Source organism: Dendrobates tinctorius, unplaced genomic scaffold, assembly GCF_039654945.1.
Source record: "Dendrobates tinctorius isolate UK_male_01 unplaced genomic scaffold, ASM3965494v1 ptg000046l, whole genome shotgun sequence".
NCBI lineage: Eukaryota > Metazoa > Chordata > Amphibia > Anura > Dendrobatidae > Dendrobates > Dendrobates tinctorius.
The window spans coordinates 79,747,745-79,769,518 of NW_027361714.1; the positions used below are offsets into that span (position 1 = coordinate 79,747,745).

General features: G+C 40.6%; 1 protein-coding gene across 5 annotated transcripts in view; it reads right to left on the minus strand.

The window, feature by feature from the left end:
- Positions 1-21,774, minus strand: part of ARMC2 (armadillo repeat containing 2) — a 286,378-nt gene that overhangs the window by 21,441 nt on the left and 243,163 nt on the right. For all 5 annotated transcript variants that reach the window (XM_073576046.1, XM_073576045.1, XM_073576050.1 and 2 more), the window contains 2 exons: positions 19,552-19,651; positions 8,687-9,005 (listed from right to left, as the gene is read on the minus strand). In XM_073576046.1, the coding sequence (XP_073432147.1) occupies positions 8,687-9,005; positions 19,552-19,651 (419 nt within the window). The remainder of the gene's footprint in view (positions 1-8,686; positions 9,006-19,551; positions 19,652-21,774) is intronic.

Consider the following 21,774-nt stretch of genomic DNA (forward strand, 5'->3'; position numbering starts at 1 on the left):
ACGCTGTGTTGAATGGCTGCACGGGCCTGATGATTCCCTGGAGGAAATGGACGTCTGCAGCATGGTGAAGGAATCATGAGGAAACCCTGATGTGGGTGAGATAACTGAGGCTGAAGAGCCTGTGTATGCATAACCTGTGTAACCACAGGGATTACAGAGCTGAACTCTGTCATGGACGCTATGCTGATTAAGTGAACTTTATGTTGCTGCTGTGGGTTTATGATGCAAAATAAACCGCATGGACTATGATTGTTTATGGAAAACCTGTGCCGGATCTGGTTTTGTGGCTGCTAAGCGAGTATCCCCTACTTAAATGACAGCGCTACCTTACAGTATGTCCAGGATTGGCATCTGCACCGTCGCAGCTACAGCCACAAAATTTTGCAGTCACACGTCTGGACCCCGAGAGCGTCATAGGCTATGTTACAATTCTTATGGAACTAATTTATGGACTTCCATGCGCTGCTTGACAAAATACAGGATTCCAATTATGGTGGAAGATTAATCATTTATTTCCAACGCGTTTCGAAGTAAGAACTACTTCTTCCTCAGGGAATGAGGAAGAAGTAGTTCTTACTTCGAAACGCGTTGGCAATAAATGATTAATCTTCCACCATAATTGGAATCCTGTATTTTGTCAAGCAGCGCATGGAAGTCCATAAATTAGTTCCATAAGAATTGATGTATCGGCGGTCACTTGTTTGACCTTTGGACGTGCAGCAGCTGACTACTAATTGTACATGCCTGATCTCTCCTGCAATAGGTGAGTGAATTTCTTTTATATTTTTAATATCAACCCGGATAAGACCCTATTTGCGCTTTTTTTGTTCCTATAGGCTATGTTGTGAGGCGAAATTTTAATCCCGCGCGCGTCAATTCACCAAACAATTTTGCCCCTATGTACATAATGGGGAAAAAGTGTATATATGTACTGTATGTGTGTATGTCCGGGATTGGCATCTGCACTGTCACAGCTACAGCCACAAAATTTTGCACAGTCACATGTCTGGACCCCGAGAGCATCATAGGCTGTGTTGTGAGGCGAAATTTTAACCCCGCACGTTCCAATTCACCAAACAATTTTGCCTATTATTCTTATCATTTCTATGGTGTTATCGTCCTTCTGTAAAGTTGGAAATAACACAATTTATTACCATGCCAACGAGACCACCATCTGACACAGACTGCAGGGGGAGCCCAGTATCACACAGGATAGGATTAGATACACGGCTCAGAAGTCAGTATCACACAGGAGAGGATTAGACACATGGCTCAGCCGTCAGTATCACACAGGATAGGATTAGATACACAGTTCAGCAGTCAGTATCACACAGGATAGGATTAGATACGCAGTTCAGAAGTCAGTATCACACAGAATAGTATTAGATACACGGCTCAGCAGTCAGTAACACACGTGATAGGATTAGGTACACGGCTCAGCAGTCAGTATCACACAGGATAGGGTTAGACACACGGCTCAGCAGACGGTATCACACAGGATAGGATTAGATACACTGCTGAGCAGTCAGTATCACAGGATAGGACTAGATACACGGCTCAGCAGTCAGTATCACACAGGATAGCATTAGATACACAGCTCAGCAGTCAGTATCACACAGGATAGGATTAGATACACAGCTCAGCAGTCAGTATCACACAGGATAGGAATAGATACACGGCTCAGCAGACAGTATCACACAGGATAGGATTAGATACACAGCTCAGCACACAGTATCACACAGAATAGTATTAGAAACATGGCTCAGCAGACAGTATCACACAGAATAGGATTAGATATACGGCTCTGCAGTCAGTATCACACAGGATAGGATTAGATACACTGCTGAGCAGTCAGTAATACATCATAGGATTAGGTACACGGCTCAGCAGTCAGTATCACACAGGATAGGGTTAGATACATGGCTCAGCAGTCAGTATCACACAGGATAGGATTAGAAACACAGCTCAGCAGTCAGTAACACACGATAGGATTAGATACACAGCTCTGCAGTCAGTATCACACAGGATAGGATTAGATACACGGCTCATCAGTCAGTATCACAAAGGATAGGATTAGATACACGGCTGAGCAGTCACTAACACATCATAGGATTAGGTACACGGCTCAGCAGTCAGTATCACACAGGATAGGGTTAGATACATGGCTCAGCAGTCAGTATCACACATGATAGGATTAAATACACTGCTCAGCACACAGTATCACACAGGATAGGAATAGATACACAGCTCAGCAGATGGTATCACACAGGATAGGATTAGATACACAGCTCAGCACACAGTATCGCACAGAATAGTATTAGATACACAGCTCAGCAGTCAGTAACACACAATAGGATTAGATACACAGCTCAGCACACAGTATCGCACAGAATAGTATTAGATACACAGCTGAGCAGTCAGTAACACACAATAGGATTAGATACACAGCTCAGCAGAAAGTATCACACAGGAGAGGATTAGGTACACAGCTCAGCAGACATTATCACACAGGATAGGGTTAAATACACAGATACACATGTTGTTTATCAAAAGGCTCTTGCAGGAGTTGAAAATAAAATACTCTCAATACTGTTTAGTTAATTTGTTTTGCAAATCTGTAGTGTTGAATATATGATGTGAAATGTTTTCATGTGCAATATAGTTATTATAATTTGCTATAACTAACCACAGTTGGTTACTATGCCCAGGCAACGCCGGACTCTTCAGCTAGTAATCTTATAAATGTCTCCTGCTGCGTACTGTGTAATGGCTGTGTCTCATCATGCAGGTACATGGTCCGATGGTACCACAGCTCCTGGGCAGAGGGGGACACAAAAGAGTATACATGCATTACACAGTTGATTCTTTTTGTCTTTTTGTGCGGCAAAATATTTCAATGCCTGATTTTAAGCAAGGTTTTACTCAGCTGTGATCCCTTTCTGTAATATCTGTATACTCCTTTTGCGTCTTCCCCTGCCCTGGAGCTGTGATATGATCAGACCTCCAGCATGGCGAGACACAGCCCTTACAAAGTACATAGCAGGGGAACATTTATAAGATTATCTCAGCACAGGAATTTTTTTTTAACACATCCAATTGTGGAACTTATTATTATTCCAAGATCTATTAATTAACCCCTTCATGACGGAGCCCTTTTTTGTTTTTTTCGTTTCTCTTTTTCGCTCCCCTTCTTCCCAGAGCCATAACTTTTTTAGTTTTCCGTCAATATGGCCATGTGAGGGCTTCTTTTTAGCGAGATGAGTTGTATTTTTGAACGACACCATATTGTGTACTCAAAAATGGGTAAAAAAAATTCCAAGTGCGGTGACATTGCAAAAAAAGTGCAATCCTACGCTTGTTTTTTGTTTGGCTTTTTTTTTACTAGGTTCACTAGATGCTAAAACTGACCTGCCATTATGATTCTCCAGGTCATTACGAGTTCATAGACACCAAACATGTCTAGGTTGTTTTTCATTTAAGTGGTGAAAAAAAATCCAAAGTTTGTTTAAAAAAGAAAAAAAAATTGCACCATTTTCCGATACCTGTAGCATCTCTATTTTTCGTTATCTATGGCTGGGTGAGGGCTTATTTTTGAAAGCCAAGCTGACGTTTTTAATGATGCCATTTGGGTGCAGATACGATCATTTGACCGTCCGTTATTGCATTTTAATGTGCTCACAGCAAGCCGGCAGTGACAACCATAGAGGTCTCCAGGAGACCTCTGGTTGTCATGCCAACAAACCAGTGATCCACAATCACGTGACGGGATCAGTGGTGGGTGGATTTCTGGTCCAATGGCCAGAAGCGAGTTAAATGCCGCTGTCAAAGTTTAACGGGTTAATAGCCGCGGGTGGATCGCGAATCCACCTGCGGCTAGTGTGCGGGCACATGTCAGCTGTTCAAAACAGCTGACATGTCCCGGGAAAGATGTGGGCTGCAGCGGTGGGACCCACATCAAAGGGGGAGACATGACATGCGCAGTACTAGTACGGCGCATATCGTGAAGGGATTAAAACGTTGAGTAAAATTTTCTTTGTTCATGGGAAAACCCCTTTAAAGGGTTATGAGCCCCATTCTTGAGATTTGTGGGGTTGCATTGAATAAATACCAGCAGCTAATTCATGGGTCGACTGGTGCCAATAATAACAGTTCCTGATTGGTAAACATTTACCGTTCAGTGGTCGTTTAATAGCTCATTTACACAGGCAAATCGTGGAAATGTGAACTGAATTACAGTTGAAACAAGAAGTTTACATACACTATATAAAAAGACACATACAGTTGTGCTCAAAAGTTTACATACCCTGGCAGAATTTTTGCTTCATTATCATTCATATTCTCTGAAAAAAAGGACAACAAAACATTTTCTCCACTCATGGTTAGTGGTTGGGTGAAGCCATTTATTGTCAAACTACTGTATATTCTCTTTTTAAATCATAATGACAACCCAAAACATCGAAATGACCCTGATCAAAAGTTCACATACTCCATTTCTTAATACCGTGTATTGCCCCCTCTAACATCAATGACAGCTTGAAGTCTTTTGTGGTAGTTGTGAATAAGTTTCTTTATTTTCTCAGATGGTAAAGCTGCCCACTCTTCTTGGCAAAAAGCCTCCAGTTCTTGTAAATTTCTGGGCTGTCTAGCATGAACTGTGCGCTTCAGATCTCTCCAGAGTGCCTCAGGTCAGGAGACTGAGATGGCCACTCCAGAACCTTCACTTTGTTCTGCTGTAGCCAATGACAGGTCGACTTGGCCTTGTGTTTTGGATCGTTGTCATGTTGGAACGTCCAAGTATGTCCCTTGTGCAGTTTCCAGGCTGATGATTGCAAATTTTCCTCCAATATCTGCTGCATTCATCTTTCCTTCATCTTTGACCAAGTTTCCTGTGCCTTTGTAGCTGACACATCCCCCAAAACATCAGCGATCCACCTCCGTGCTTTACAGTAGGTATGGTGTTCCTTTCATCATAGGCCTTGCTGACCTCTCTCCAAACAGAACGTTTATGGCTGTATCCAAAAAGTTCAATTTTGGTCTCATCACTCCAAATTACCTTGTTCTAGAAGTTTTGAGGCTTGTCTCTGTGCCGTTATGCGTATTGTAGCATTGGAGCAGCAATGACTTTCTTCTGGCAACTCGACCATGCAGCCCATTTTTCTTCAAGTGCCTCCTTATTGTGCATCTTGAAAAAGTCACAGCGCTAGTTTTCAGAGAGTCCAGTATTTCAGCTGCTGTTATTTGTGGGTTTTTCTTTGCATACCGAACAATTTTCCTGGCAGTTGTGGACAAAATTTTTGACCGTGGTTTTGTTTTTCAGAGCCCCTGATTTTCCATTTGTTAATCACAGTTTGAACGCTGCTGACTGGCATTATGAGTTCATTGGATATCTTTTTGTATCCTTTTCCTGTTTTATACCGTTCAGCTACCTTTTCCCGTAGATCCGTTGATAATTCTTTTGCTTTCCCCATGACTCTTTCATCCAAAGACTGACGTTTCTGGAATGTGAGTCTGTCTGGATCCCAGAAACTCACTCAGTTTTTATGCACACATACTAATTACAAGCAAACAGGTCACAGGTGAGGATGTTACCTTTAGTAGCCATTTAAACCCATTTGTGTCAACTTCTGTGCATGTTATAAGGTCAAAATCGCCAGGGAATGTGAACTTTTGATCAAGGCCATTTGGATGTTTTGGGTTGTCATTATGATTTAAAAAGAGTAAACACAGTAGTTTGAGAATAAATGGCTTCACCGAACCACTAACCATGAGTGGAGAAAAGGTTTTGGTGTTATCATTCATATTCTCTGAAAAAAGGCCAAGAAAGCAAAAATTCTGCCGGGGTATGTAAACTATTGAGCACAACTGTATGCATGTTTTTCTCAATATCTGACATATCAGAATAAACCCGTCCAGTTTTAGGTCAATTAGAATTACCATAATTATTATTTGCCAAATGCCAGAATAATGAGAGAGAATGTTTTAAGGCATTTTTTTACTTACTACAAATTCAAAAGTTTACATACACTAAGATTACTATGCCTTTACACAATTCTGGACTTCCTATATGATGATGTCATGTGTTTGGAAGCTTCTGATTAACTAGAGTTAGAGACACACCTGTGGATGTATTTTAATGCGTACCTGAAACACACTGCTTCTTTGTGTAGCATCATGGGAAAGTCTAAAGAAATCAGTCAAGATACAGGAAAAGAATTGTGAACTTACACAAGTCTGGCTTATTCTTGGGTACAATTTCAAGATACCTAAAGGTGCCTCGTTCATCTGTACAAACAATTATACGCAAATACAAACAAGATGGAATGTCCAGCCATCATATTGCTCAGGAAGTAGATAAGTTCTGTGTCCCAGAGATGAACATGCTTTGGTTCGACATGTGCATATCAACCCAAGGACAAAAGCAAAAGACCTTGTGAAGATGATGGCGGAAGCTGGTAAGATTGTGTCAATATCCACAGTGAATCAAGTACTGTATCAACATGGGCTGAAAGGCCACTCTGCCAGGAAGAATCTATTACTCCAAAAGAAACATAAAAACTCAGATTAATGTTTGCAAATGCACACAGGAACAAAGATCTTAATTTTTGGAAACGTCCTGTGGTCTAAAATTAACTAAAATTGAACTTTCTGGGTATAATGACCATCGCTATGTTTGGAGGAAAAAGGAAAAAGCTTGGAAGCCTAAGAACACCATCCCAACTGTGAATCACAGGGTGGTAGCATCATGTTGTGGGGTTGTTTAGCAGCAGGAGGGACTGGTGCACTTCACAAAATAGATGGCATTGTGAGAAAAGAAGTTTATGTGGCAGTACTGATGCAACATCTCAAGATATCAGCCACAAAGTTAAAGCTTGGGCGGAAATGGGTCTTCCAAATGGACAATGACCTGATGCATACTGCCAAAATGGTAACACAGTGGCTTAATGATAACAATGTCAATGTTTTGGAGTGGCCATCACAAAGCCCTGATCTCAATCCTATCAAAAATGTATGGGTAACACTGAAAAGGCAGGTGCGAGCAAGGTGACCTACAAACCTGGATCAGTTACACCAGTTTTGTCAGGAGGAATGGGCCCAAATTCTGACCAACTATTTTGAGAAGCTTATGGAAGGATATCCCAAACGCTTGACCCAAGTCCTTTAGCTTAAGGGCAATGGTACCAAATACTAATGAAATGTATGTAAACTTTTGACTTTGCAGTAAGTAATAAAATGCCTTAAAACATTATCTCTCTCTCATTATTCAGGCATTTACCAATTATTAATAATTATGGTAATCCTAATTGACCTAAAAAGGGAAAGGTTTATTCTGATTTCATGTCAGATATTGAGAGAAATATGCATGTGTCTTTTTTATATAGTGTATGTAAACTTCTAATTTCCAACTGTATCTATGGTAGATCGTACAGTGCGCATAGCCAGTCATTGTCATAAACACTACGAGTCCTGTTTACACAGGATGATGCACAGCCAAGAACAATGATGTTTTCTGCTGCACAAAATATTAAATATTCATTTCACCTGATGAACAAGTGTTTTGCTCGTCAGCCTGTTTACACTGAACGATTATAATGAAACGAGCAATCTTAATAATGCTAGCTAAAGAATAATGCTAGCTAAAGATAATCTTTCAGTTAGTGCAACTTTAGTTATGGACGGAGGATAACTTACTATCTTGAGAATAACCCTTTCAGTGGCCATATAAATTACCAGAGAGACCTGCCACTAACCTTTCCCAACATGAGAAGATAAAGTTTCTTAGGCCTCTTTCACACTTCAGTTTTTTGACGTCAGTCAAAATCCGCCACTTTTAAAAAAAAAAACGGATCCGCCCATTTTTTGGCGGATCCGTTTTTTCCCCCCATAGACTTGCATTAGTGGCGGATTTTGACTGATGTTCGTCCGTCAGATCCGTTTTTTGATGGATCCGTGAAAATTTTAGTGTCTCACGGGTGGAAGAGACGGACGATGCAATGTTTTTTTGCAGCGACGGTCCGCTATTTTATAGTGCGTGCCCGGCAGATTTCCCCTGCCTATTAACCCTAAATACCGTTCTGGAAGCGCCAAAAAAAATCAGTCTCTCCCTCTCATGCCGACTCCAGTGGATCCGTACACAACACGGATCCAGTGACGACCGTTTGGCCCACAACGGCAGCGGATCCATTTTTAACAGCTCTGGCAGATTTGGCCTTCCGTCTAGAAACGGAAATGTGAAACAGGCCTTAATTGTAATGACCAATCCTTTTGTTTTATCCAGGAAATTAGACTGTCACGAGAGGAGTCCTCATATTGTGTCACTTAATATGTGTGGTCAGCTTGATCTCATATGTAGTAAAATGCATATGGCTGCATTGACAAAATGAGTTCACCAGATGATTGTTCATTCAATGGTTGTTGAATCATCAACCAACTACTAGTCAATGCTTATAGCCACCTTTATCCAACTATTTTCGAGACGATTGCACCATTTCATAGTTTTGAAGCTGTTTTTTCAAACTACACCTGACGTAATATTTGTCATAGTTCAACTTGTCCAATTTTCAGCAATTTTAGTCTAACCTTTCTCTAAAAGGCCTCAGCAGACATCTATTTTAGATGGTCAAATGTGAAATCAAAAATACCAGAATTTAGACTTATTTATATGACAGAAATAAGAAACAGCACTTACCTAGGATGTGCATTAAACGTAACACACAATGCTGGTCAGCTGCCAGGTCTTCACCAACTTTCGGATGGACAGATAGGTTAGCAAGAAGACTTACTATTTTAATTAAGATATCTTCTACTTCTGTTGGCTGTCTTTGGCCTTTGGATTTTTCCTTTGCAGAAGACATAGAACTTTGTGTCTTTTTATCAAGGTCACAGTAAGTGTGCAGTAAACGTAAGAGCGTTTTAATGCTTCCTTCCACTTCATAAAAATGTTTGCGAGCCGTATCACTCTTAGCGGTTAGATTCCCGAGTGTGAAAACTATGCGCACCAGAAGGTCCTAAGAAGAATGTACAATTATAAATGAGTGACTATTTCTGAATGAGATCTACAGCTAAATAGCCAAAATTAAAGGGGCTGTCCAGGGTAAAAAAAATAAATAAAACCAAAAAACAGAATCAGCCCTTCTTTTGTTTGTGATTTGTGTCTGGTATTGCAGTTCTTTCCTACACAAGTAAATGAGAGTAAACAGCAAAACAAACAGTGCCAATTTACAAGACGGCAAGAGAATTGCTAGTTCACAAAAAAATCGAAGATAGCCTTTTCTTCTTTTTTTGTGCAAACCTTTATAGAAAAGGCCCCCATACACATAAGATAGCTGTCAGCCAATTAATCGTTTGGCCGCTAGCTATCTGCCCCGACTTCTCAGAGAGGAACGCTCAGCGGAGTGTTGCTGTGCTCTCCAGAAGCTAATATTGAGGGAGAAAAAAAGGATTGATAGCTGAAATTCAGCAGACAGAATACTTCTCTTCTCTTCCTCTACATCATTTGTCAGGGGTTTAGTGTAACATACATGTGGGCGTTAAGAATAAGAAATTAAGACAAAACAATTATATTAATATTTAAGGAGTCAAGCTAATTATTTTAAATATAAGGATAGTAAATACTTCTGTGCTCTTAAGGATTAAGTCACACATATAGATAAATTGAAATGTGGGTTTATTGTCAACGCGTTTCAGAGTTCATTGACTCCTTCAGGACAACCATGCATAAACAAATACAGGCATAAATGGTTTAAATCTCTCTCTCTCTCTCTCTCTCTATATATATATATGTATATATATAAAGTTGAGGGTATGTGTGTGTATGTATCAAGCCCCGCCCACTCCAGAGCCCCGCCCAGTTCGCTTAGCCACAGGGAAACAGCCCCTGGTCCAGGGACACCCGACAACAGTTGTGACACACAGCTTGGCCTCATATACATTGCACACACAGCTCTGTTGCAGGGACTATCTGGAGGAAGCATTTATATGGATACACCTAAATAAAATGGGAATAGTTGGTGATATCAACTTCCTATTTGTGGCACATTAGTATATGGGAGGGGGGGAAACTTTTCACGATGGGTGGTGACCATGGTGGCCATTTTGAAGTTTGTCATTTTGAATCCAACTTTATTTTTTCCAATGGGAAGAGTGTCATGTGACATCAAATTTATTGAGAATTTCACAAGAAAAACAATGATGCACTTGGTTTTAACGTAACTTTATTCTTTTATGAGTTATTTACAAGTTTATGACCACTTATAAAATGTGTTCAGATTGCTGCCCACTGTGTTGGATTGTCAATGCAACCACCTTCTCCCACTCTTGACACACTCATAGCAACACCGCAGAAGAAATTCTAGTCTAAGGGGGTCAGATTCCTTGTAGGAATGCTCGGACCTAACACCCATAATGTGGTGGTGAACCATCTTGCTGGAAAAACTCAGGGAACGTGCGATCTTCAGTACATAAAGAGGGGAACACATCATCATGTAGCAATTTCAGATATCCAGTGGCATTGAGGTTTCCATTGATGAAGAATGGCCCCACTATCTTTGTACCCCATATACCACACCATACCATCAGTTATGGGTGTCAGGTCCGAGCATTCCTACATGAACAGTTTCCTGGAAAGTGGATTGGTCGTTGTAGGCAAGTTGAATGGCCACTAAGGTCTCCTGATCTGACCCCCTTAGACTTTTATCTTTGGAGTCATCTGAAGGCAATTGTCTATGCTGTGAAGGTGCGAGATGTGCAGCATCTGACACAACGGATACTGGAACCCTGTGCTAGCGTTTCTTCTGCAGTGTTGCTATCAGTGTGTCAAATGGGGGAAGAGGGTTGCATTGACAATCAAAGACATATACTGATAGGGAATTTAGATTGTGAGCCCCATCGGGGACAGTGATGATAATGTGTGCAAACTGTAAAGCGCTGTGGAATATGTTAGCACTATATAAAAATAAAGATTATTATTATTAATCCAACACAATGGGAAGCAATCTGAAGACATTTTATAAGTGGTCATACACTTGTAAATAACTCTTGAAAGAATAAAGTTAGGTTAAAACCAAGCACACCATTGTTTTTCTTGTGAAATTCTAAATAAGTTTGATATGTGCACATGACCCTCTTCCCATTGAAAAAATAAAGTTGGATCCAAAATGGCCGCCATGGTCACCACCCATCTTGAAAAGTTTCCCCCCTCCCATATACTAATGTGCCACAAACAGGAAGTTGATATCACCACCCATTCCCATTTTATTTAGGTGTATCCATATAAATGACCCACCCTGTATTGTAGTCATCATATTATATAGCACTGAGTACTTACAATGGCTCATTTTGCCTTTCTACCCAATTAATTCTTCTCTTTTCTATTAGGTCTATGACATCACGTGCTTAATAACTAACTAGCCAAATTCTTCTAAGGTTTATGTAGAAATAGGTGGTCAGTTTTCCCTGTACAAGTCATAAGTCACTGCAAAGGTCCCCAGCAGAGGGGAGGAAGGGAGCAGCTGGGTCAGGAGATGAAGAAGAGAATGACTTATGTAAGCAAAACTTCCTATTTCTACATAGAATAGAGCAAAGAAAAAAAAACTGGGTCGAAGGTTAAAATGAGCTATTGTAAATACTCAGAACTATATAATATGATGATATTAAGAGGATAAGAACTTCGATGGGAGCACTACTTTAACCCCTTCTCGACATGCGCTGTACTAGAAAGCGATAAAAAATGTCATGTGCCCGAAAATTGTACCAATAAAAACGTTAGCTAGTCCCGCAAAAATCAAGCCCTCACATGACTGTGTCGGCCGACATCTTAAAAAATTATAGCTCTCAAAATATGGTGATGCAAAAACTAGTTTTCACAATAAAAAGTGTCTTTTAGTGTGTGTCAGCAGCCAAACATAAAAACCCAATATAAATCTGGTATTGCTGTAATCGCACCGACCCGAAGAATAAATCGCCTAATCACTTATACCATGTAAATATCTGAAATATGCGATTCAGACAGAACCCCCGGTGGAAGATTCCCTACAATGAGGCAGATGGAGGCACTGTGGACGCCATCTAACCTGTGATCTGGTGGTGTCCGTCTTTTCAGGATTGCATAAAAGTGTCGTCGGCCACAGTTTTGTGCACTTCTGAAAAGGACACTGCTAAAGAGAGGCAGAGGCCAGACGGAGTCCAGAGTAAATCTGCTGCCTCATTATAGTGAATGGGTCCTTCTGGGGTTTCATCTGAATCACGTCACTCAGAAATTTAGATGGAAACCTCAAAAGGAAGTTCTCAATGTAGAGCGCCGGATAAATGTGAACCCAAACGTTATGTAAAAGCTTCAACTCAATCCACAAAAAAAAGAAAGCCCTCACTCAGATCTGTCATCTGTTAACAGAAATATATGGGACTTCCACGTTACTGGTAGCACAAAGGCTCTGGAAAAGCATAATGGCTTCTCACCCCCAAAAGAAATTCAGCAAATTCTCCACTCCCAAATCCAAATGCCCCCCCCCCCCTTCTGAGCCCTAGTGTGCCTAAACCACATTTAGCACCCACATGTTTGGCATTTCTGTAGTGATGAGAGCCCGCCTAACTTACGAGTGCATGCCTCCAGAAGCACGGGCTGGGCATAATGTACTGGTAACTGCGACGTACTGGTCACTACAGCTTACTGGTCACTACAATGGTAGTCTGAAATTTTTACTCTATCCACTTTATCCAATACTGCCTGCTTCTGGAAAACACCCATGGAGCCAAAATCATCACTACATCTGTAGATAAATTCCCAAAGAGTTATAATTTCCAAAATGAGATCACTTGAGGGGGGATTTTGCTTTTCTAGCACTTAGGGGCTCTTTATATGTAATCCACAAACTAGTCTAGGAAAATCTGCACTCCAGGAGGCAAATAGTGCTCCGTCCCTCCCTTGTCTCTCTGTATGGCAAAGTAATACTGTACATCCACATATGGGGTATTTCTACATTCAGCAGAAATTGTGGGACAAATGCTGTTGCCATTTTTTCCCATTTCCCAGTGTGAAAATGTAAAACTTGGGGCTAACACACAATCTTGGAGGTAAAATTTTGGTGGTAAAAATTTAATTATTTTTTCTTCACTGCCCAATGGTATAAAAGTATATGGCACTCCTGTGGTGTCAATATATCACTGCACCTCTAGATGAATTCATTGAGAGCTTTACTTGGTAAAATGGGGTCACTCGTGGGGGGGGGGTTCTGCTGTTCTGGCACCTCAGCGGATCTGTCAATGTAACATGACACCCTCAAACAAGTGCAGCAAAATCTGCAATGTAATATGGCACTACTTCCCAACTTCTGTGAAGCACCTGGGGGTTCAAGGTGCTCAATACACTTTTAGATAAGTTCACTAAGGGGTCCAGTTTCCAAAATGGTGTCACTTGTTGGGGGTTTCCACTGTTTAGGCACATCGGCCCTCCTTCCCTTCCAAGCCCTACCGTGTGCCCAAACATTAGATTTCCCCCACATATGGGGTATCGGCATGCTCAGGAGAAATTGCACAACAAAATCTATGGTCCATGTTGTCCTGTTACCCTTGCAAAAGTAAAAAAAATATGTAAAAAGGAAAATTTTGGGGAAATGCTTTTTATTTTTTCCTTCCACATTCCAAAAATTCATGTGAAGCACCTGAAGGGTTAATAAACTTCTTGAATGTGGTTTTGAGCACCTTGAGGGGTGCAGTTTTTAGAATGGTGTCACTTTTGGATATTTTCTGCCATATAGGCCACTCAAAGTCACTTCAAATTTGAGGTGGTACCTAAGTATACCAAAATTAAAGATTTCACAGCATAATCTGACCTTAGATTAATTTATTTCTAGTGTTCTGTTCCAAAAGTTTGAGTGTGTAGTAAGAAGATGTTATTTGTGCTTTTACTCCTCATAGCTTTCAACAGCTTTATTTTTTTATAACTGGAAACAGCCCTGATAACCAGGGCTGTGGAGTCGGAGTCGTGGAGTCGGAGTCGGAGCTCATTTTGGTGGAGTCGGAGTCGGTATAAAATGGTCTGACTCCGACTCCTAAAATATATAATAAATTGGGTACAGTAGTTCAATGCAGAATGTGTTGAATATTTTTTTATAGGAATTTGGGAAAGTTATGAAATGTCCTATAAATGCCTGTTCTATTCCTGATCTAAGGCTACATTCACACACAGAGTGTTTGCTGCGTTTTTTGAGGATACCCTTTCCAGCTGCAAAAGCAGTTCAGCTTTTTAAAAAACCGCATCACCTGAAAGGTTTTTGAGCTCATAGATAATGTTTTCAATAGCAAAAGCAGATTAGAAATCTGCTCTATCCATTTATCCATATCTGTCTATCCATATCTTATCTGTACCAAAAAGAATGAAAGCCGGGTAGCACACAGACTAACACTCCTTTTTTTAAGCACCAGTCAGGTACACCTCATAGCTGCCCAAAAGGACGCCCAAGACAGGCATTGCTCGTCTTCAGTAACACATCAACATCAATTGTTAGTTGGAATAAATAGACTGCATTCACCACATCTTAAGGTGCAGGCTTTATTTTCAAGTGTAGGGGTGTGCAGTATAAGGTTCTGCAGCAGCTGAGGAGTGCAGTATGAGATTCTGCGGAACAGTATGAGGTTCTGCCCCCCCCTAGTTTTGATCCTGGCTAAAACCAATCCTTATAGATATGGCGAACCCTCAGGTAACCCTAAATGAAGGTCAATGGACACAGGTGGCTGAATTGAAGGAATTGTTTAATCACCTATTTACCGTGACTAAAAAATTACAAGCTGAGGATTTAACTCCTGGCATTTTCATAAGGGAGTGGAAGAACTTCCTATTTTGCCTGTCCCAAAGAGGAGATTTAATCGCAGATGGCATTTCTGCTTCAATGAAACGGAGAGAGACACAGCTATTGGAAAATAATTTTTTTCTGGCAGCTGTTTATGTGGACCCGAGTCATCGTATATTGCTTGATGATCAACAGCTTACTAAAGTAAAAGATGCTCTGACTGAGGTAGCAGTTAGGATGAGTGGCCTACAGGAGGACTGCCAGGCGCAAGAGGACTTGGGTCCTGACAGTGCTACTGCTGCCATATCTTCATCCTCATCAGATGAGGAGTTTGACTTTGGCAAGTATTTGGATGACATAGAGCAGGCAAAGCGTTGCTGCAAGGAAAAAGATTTCACTCCGTCTCCTATAGCAAGCAGATTGACCATATTTCAGCAAAATGTTTCACTTGCTCTCAAAGAAAAAGAAAAATTCAACCGTTCATCAAAACTGACTGTGCATGAGGCAATTCCTTTATACTTGTAAATTGTTAGAGATGTTGCCCATGTGGTTACAGCTTTGCCCCCAACCCAAGTTACTGTAGAGAGATTGTTCTCTGGCCTTAAAATTATTAGGTCAGATTTTAGGTAACCTATGAGGGAGGGTCTGATGGAGGCAATTCTATTTCTTAGAACAAATTCATAGACTGCACAAATGTTATTTAGTATGTTTTTGTTGAAAACTGTTTTTTGCCACTTACATAGTTTCTTACATAGTGTTATATAAAGACTGTATATATATAAATATATGTAATCGATATTACATAGTGTATTACATATTTACAATTTATTAGTTTTTTGTGTTCTAAAGTTGTATTCCAATAAATATATATTATGTTCTATCTAAATGTCTTGATTATTGTATCATAAAAATGATTAAATGTCTGATGTTCACATTGTACTGCAATACATTTTTCACTTAAATATAAGCAATATATGTTGGAGTCGGTGAAAGGGAAATTGAGGAGTCGGAATCGCAGGTTTGGCTTACCGACTCCACAGCCCTGCTGATAACATGCAGAGGGAAACCTGTCTTAAAAATGCAAACCTAACCCATATACGGGCTCATGATAGAAAAAAAAATTTGACTGGGACCCCCTCTGTGTATCGTTCTGATACACAGAGGGGGTCCCAGTCAAATTTTTTTTCTCTATACCTGCACTGTTGGAGCTACAGTGGTCCTCACTCCTTTTAAGTTTTAACAAAAAAAATAAAAATGTGTATATATTCTTGGCCTCCCATGCCATAAATGAATAACACATGCTCTTCAACCACAAGTGCCAACACGCCCAGTAAAATTTCACACTGAAAATTAAAGCTTCAAAACAAGTCTAGCATCTTTCTTTAACCCATTAAATAAAAGCATATAAAAGACACTCTAAAAATTAATGTGTGACTGCAGCTATACAGAACAATGACTACACAATAATTGTTAACAAAATCATTTTCTTAGCTCTAGTCTGTGCTGTCTCTTCGGTTTCTGCCTCAAGCACTCTATAATCACACTCCATAACACTGTGCTGGAGGCAGAAACCTAGGAAACTGTACAGAACACGACTAGTATGTGTGTTTTTTGATGGAAAAATCTCAAAAGAGGTTGTCCACTACTTTTTCATTGATGACCGATCCTTTGGATAGGTCATCAATGTCTGATCGGCTGGGGTCAGACACACGGTACCCCGGCCGAAAAGCGGTTATCGGTGGTGACCACTGGCAAGAAGTACTCCCTTATGGAGCTGGCTGTCTTCAGGTAGAAGACAACATTTAGTGAAAAAATACTATTGTGTGATCGTAACCTCACTTTGTTTGCATTTAGGACATGCTCTCAAACAATGCACTGTGGCATCGGTACAAACCAGATGGCCTTGTATATGATTCTAAAGTGCATTTCTGTATTGCTCAGGGAGCGTGACCTTAAGCACACAGCTAAAATAACAAAGGAGTGGCTTCAGAACAACTCTGTGACCATTCTTGACTGGTCCAGCCAGAACCCTGACCTAAACACAATTGAGCCTTTCTGGAGAGACCTGAAAATGGCTGTCCACCAACGTTCACCATCCAACCTGACGGAACTGGAGAGGATCTGCAAGGAAGAATGGCAGAGGATCCCCAAATCCAGGTGTGAAAAACTTGTTGCATCATTCCCAAGAAGTCTCATGGCTGTACTAGTGCAAAAGGGTGCTTCTACTCAATACTGAGCAAAGGGTCTGAATATTTATGACCGCGTGATATTTCAGTTTTTCTTTTTTAATAAATTTACAAAAATTTCTACATTTCTGTTTTTTTTTTCAGTCAAGATGGGGTGGAGAGTGTACATTAATGAGGAAAAAAATGAACTTTTTCCTTTTTTCAATTTACCAAATGGCTGCAAAGAAACAAAGAGTGAAAAATTTAAAGAGGTCTGAATACTTTCCGTACCAACTGTATATATATGTATATATCTTGAACAAAAAAAAATTTCCTTCTGCTGGCAGGCGCATCGCATATATAATGTGTATATAATTCATTTGTGGTTATCCTGAAATCTAATTAAAAAAAAAAAAAACAAGTATGAAAATACCAGCGGCTGTGCCTGCGCAGTAGCAGCCTTTGGTGGTACGACAGCTGCTCTTGCGCGGGCGCCATCTTAAAATCCTCCTCGAAGATGGCGCCTCCATTTTCTCTGCAAAGATGGCGCCGCCATCGCCATTTTCATACATTTTTTTTCTTTTTTTACGAATTTCCGGATAACCTCAAACAAATGAATAATATACATATTACATATGCCTGCAGGAGGGGATTTTCTTTCCAAGATATATATAATACTCAGTATGTAAACTAGAGGGTAGGTCAGTGAGGGATCAGTGACCTGTCAGCAGTCTGCATTATGAATACCTAAGCAGAGCACTACATGAAGACCCACCATAGGCTGCTCCAGAGCACGAGCAGATCATTAACTCAAAATAAAGATTAAACAACAACCACAAGACCGATGTCATCAACCAAGGTATCATTTAAATTAGTATAATGGCGCCAACCTGAAAGTTTCTGTAGATTACTGTGCACAATCCTGCTGACAGGTTCCCTTTAACACTACAGTCCTGAGTGTCATCTACTTGTTCTGCAGTTCCGCGTCCCCTCTTCCCTTTAAGGTGCCAGTATGACTGTTAATGCTGACACTCTGGAACTCCCGCTCAGGACACTTCGCTTGTCCCACATACTCCATCCTGTTTAGGCCCGTTACCTTCAAGCGTTATAAGTTCGGAGTCTCGTGGCTAGGCATCCTCTCCTAGGACCTATTTCCGAATGGTCACTCTGTCTCTTAGTCAATTATGCTTCGGATCTCACTATTCATTTTCTTCGGTCTACTTTCACTTTACGTCACCCAAGAATGCAGCACTGCTCAACTTAGACCTTCCAGTTAACTCACTAGGCACTTCAGGCCCTTCTGACTCTGTGACAGAAAATTGTCACTTTCCCTATAACTCAACCCCTCACGCTCTGGACTAGTCCCAAACATTAACTCTAACTATCCCTATGGTCAAACTACACATATTACTAACGAATATCACAATTCATATTATATCACATCACATAATATGATATGTTACATTTCACATTACATAACAGTAAACTTTCTTCAGAGAAAAACGTGAGGAGCATGTCATTATCCTTACACATGAACATGCGAAAACTGACTAAATGTCAGCAGCCGTCCATGTATTCCTACAGCGGTGACATACAAAAGACTGCAATGACAAATATGTATTGCAATAGTTACCGGCGTCTCCTCATAGAAGGAATCTTGCAATTTGCAACTGAGAACCAAAAACTTGCTTGGAAGAAGTGGATATATAGACAAGTTGGCCAATGTGACCTTGATTGGAATGGCAATAAAGCACGTTACACTGCCTGAATAGCACTCAGACTGCCAGCAACACTCAGATTTCTAGGAATTGTTTGTGCTGTCTCCTGCGCTAAAGAAAAATGGCCTTTCCCAGAGGAATATTCCATCTTGCTTGTATTAAATATTGGCAGACACACTTTTTTCCATGCTTTCCTTAATGCTGTTGTTGTTGGGACGCTCAGTGGTTGGGTGTGGATTCCTAGTGGGAATTAAAACTAACCCAATGAAGACTTTGAAGCGGTAAATAGATTTTCTGATGTATTGTGAAGGGTTTGTATTTAATATGGCTCCATCTGGTGCCGTATAACACAGCTATGCTCCTGAAAGTTTAAAGAGTAACCGCCGTTTTAATTTTTAGTCTACAAATCAATAGTACAAATGAGAATAAGCAACTTTGTAATATATCTTATCAGAGAGATCTGCTTCCTTCTCTGTCAGAGTTGATCAGTCATTATCAAAAGTCTCAATTCGGAGGCCAAATCTATATTCAGTGAAGACAGACATCCCCATTACTGAGACGGGAGATGACATTAACTATGGATACACTTCTATGTAGATTAAAAGGGGAGGGAGAGGGAGGAGCTCTGCTTACAGCTCCTCCCTCCTTCCATCTACATAGTTGCTGCGGGTACAATTCTGTCTCGTGACCACTGCAGCCCATCACTGGCCTCATTGGTCATTGAGGAGCACTGTGGACTGCACTCAGTGTTACAGTAACATATTCTGAATTGACTTTTTTTCTGGGTACACAAAGAGGAGTGCCTGTTGGGCTCCCCTTCTCAGATGACTATTTGACCAAGTTTACCTACTATACACCGTTTATTTATAATGAAAACTAACAAACCTGTTTACTTGGATGTCTGTTTAGAACGGACAGGAATATGGAGTAACAGTTGGAACAATCTGCCAAAGCCATGCAGCAATCATGGTAGAGAGAGAGTTTGCTTTAAAAAAAAAAACAGGAAAAAATAAAAACATTAGTGGTTTGTTTTTTTGTTTGTGCCAGTGTTTCAGAGAAAACTTACTTTAACCCCAAGCCAATTTTTGCAATTCTGACCATTGTCAATTTATGAGGTTATAGCTCTGGAATGCTTCAACATATCCCACTGATTCTGAGAATGTTTTTTCGTGACATGTTGTATTTTATGTTAGTGGTAAAATTTCTTTGATCTGACTTGTGTTCATTTATGAAAAAAACTGAAATTTGGCAAAAATTTTGAAAATTTTGCTATTTTCAAACTTTTACTTTTTGTGCCCTTAAATCAGAGGGTTATGTCACACAAAATAGTTAATAAAAGACATTTCCCACAAGTCTACTTTACATCAGCACAATTTTGGAAACAATTTTTTTTTTTGTTAGTAAGTTATAAGGGTTAAAAGTTGACCAGCAATTTGTCATTTTCCTAACAAAATTTACAAAACCATTTTTTAGAGACCACCTCACATTTCATTTGAAGTGAGTTTGGGGGGGGGGGGGGGTCAATATGACAGAAAATACCCAAAAGTGACGCCATTCTAAAAACTGTACCTCTCAAGGTGCTCAAAACCACAAGAAGTTGAAGGAGCTTCATGAGAACTACAGCAATGTGGAGGGAAAAAATGAACATTTTACTTTTTTCACAAAAAAATTACTTTAGACCCAAACTTTTTTATTTTTGCAAGGGTACAAGGAGAAAATGGACCAAAAAATTTGTTGTGCAATTTCTCCAGAGAACACAGATACCCCGTACGTGGGGAAAAGCCACTGTTTGGGAGCATGGCGGGGCTCAGAAGAGAGGGAGCACCGTTTGACTTTTTGAACACAAAATTGGCTAGAATCAATGGCAGGTGCACAGCCCTACCCCTGACCTTAATCCCAACCCTAACCCTAATCCCAACACATTGCCACAACTCTAACCCCAACACAACCCTAACCCCAAAACAGTAACCCCAACACCACAACCGTAACTCCAACCTTAACCCCAACACATACCTAACCCTAACCTCAACCCTAACTGCAAAGAATGGAAAAAAATATATATTTTTATTTTATTACTTTTACCTACCTAAGAGGGTGACAAAGTGGGATTTGATTTACCATTTTTTTTATTTTGATCACTGTGATAGGGTTTATCACAGTGATCAAAATGAACCAATAGGAAAAAACTCATACTGTTGCCAGGTACCGACCGACAGATCTCGGCGGATGCACTGTGCATGCGCCCGCCATTTTCTTCCTGGAAAGGGACAGAGCCGGAGGGTCCGGGGATGGTGGAGGTACCGGGGGGAACCCTATTTCTCTCTCCTTTTTTTTCTCGGACTTTTTTTTCCGATTATTTGGTGAATAACGGCTATCACAAGACGGGGACGGTAAAAAATGACCCGAATCATGTTCTCCGGGGACTCAGCTACCGACAGTAGCCGAGACTTCGGAGATTTTCCGACGCTGGGGGGGTGCTAAAATCTTATTTCTCAGTGGCAGTCATTAAGGGGTTAACGATCTGGCTGCCTTTTCTCCACACTGCTCTTGTTGATTGACAGGACTTTCCTATGGGTGCCCATAGGGAAAGATCTGTCAATCACCTAAAACGGCGCTGGGAGAAGCTGCCTGGGGTGGCGCTAGACTAATCTGGTCTCTCCCTAGGGTCCCAGGCCAGATCTTTAAATATGTTTTCTATCAAACAACGGCAAATAGAGCTTTTTCTTTTAACTGATTCCCATAGATTTTAAACATTTGGGCGGTCCGGCTCCTACTCTGCTGTGACGTTCTAAAACGTCACGGTATCATAAAGACTGCAGCAACATGTGATCATGTAGGTGTGGAAGAAGGATCTGGCTGTCACACACAGCTGAAGTTCCCATAGAAGAGGCAAAAATGGTTTATTACTATCTGTGCCTTTTCAATCGCTAAAACGCTGTTGGCCTTTCCTCTTCCATACACAGCAGTCATATGATCACTGTGTATTGGGACGGAGCAGGAGTTGCTGAGCTGTAGGAGAAATGCCCCTCCAAAGGTCTTTCATGACTTTATGGGGAGGTACAATGTGTAAAATAAATGAAAAAATAAAACGATTGAATTAATAAAATA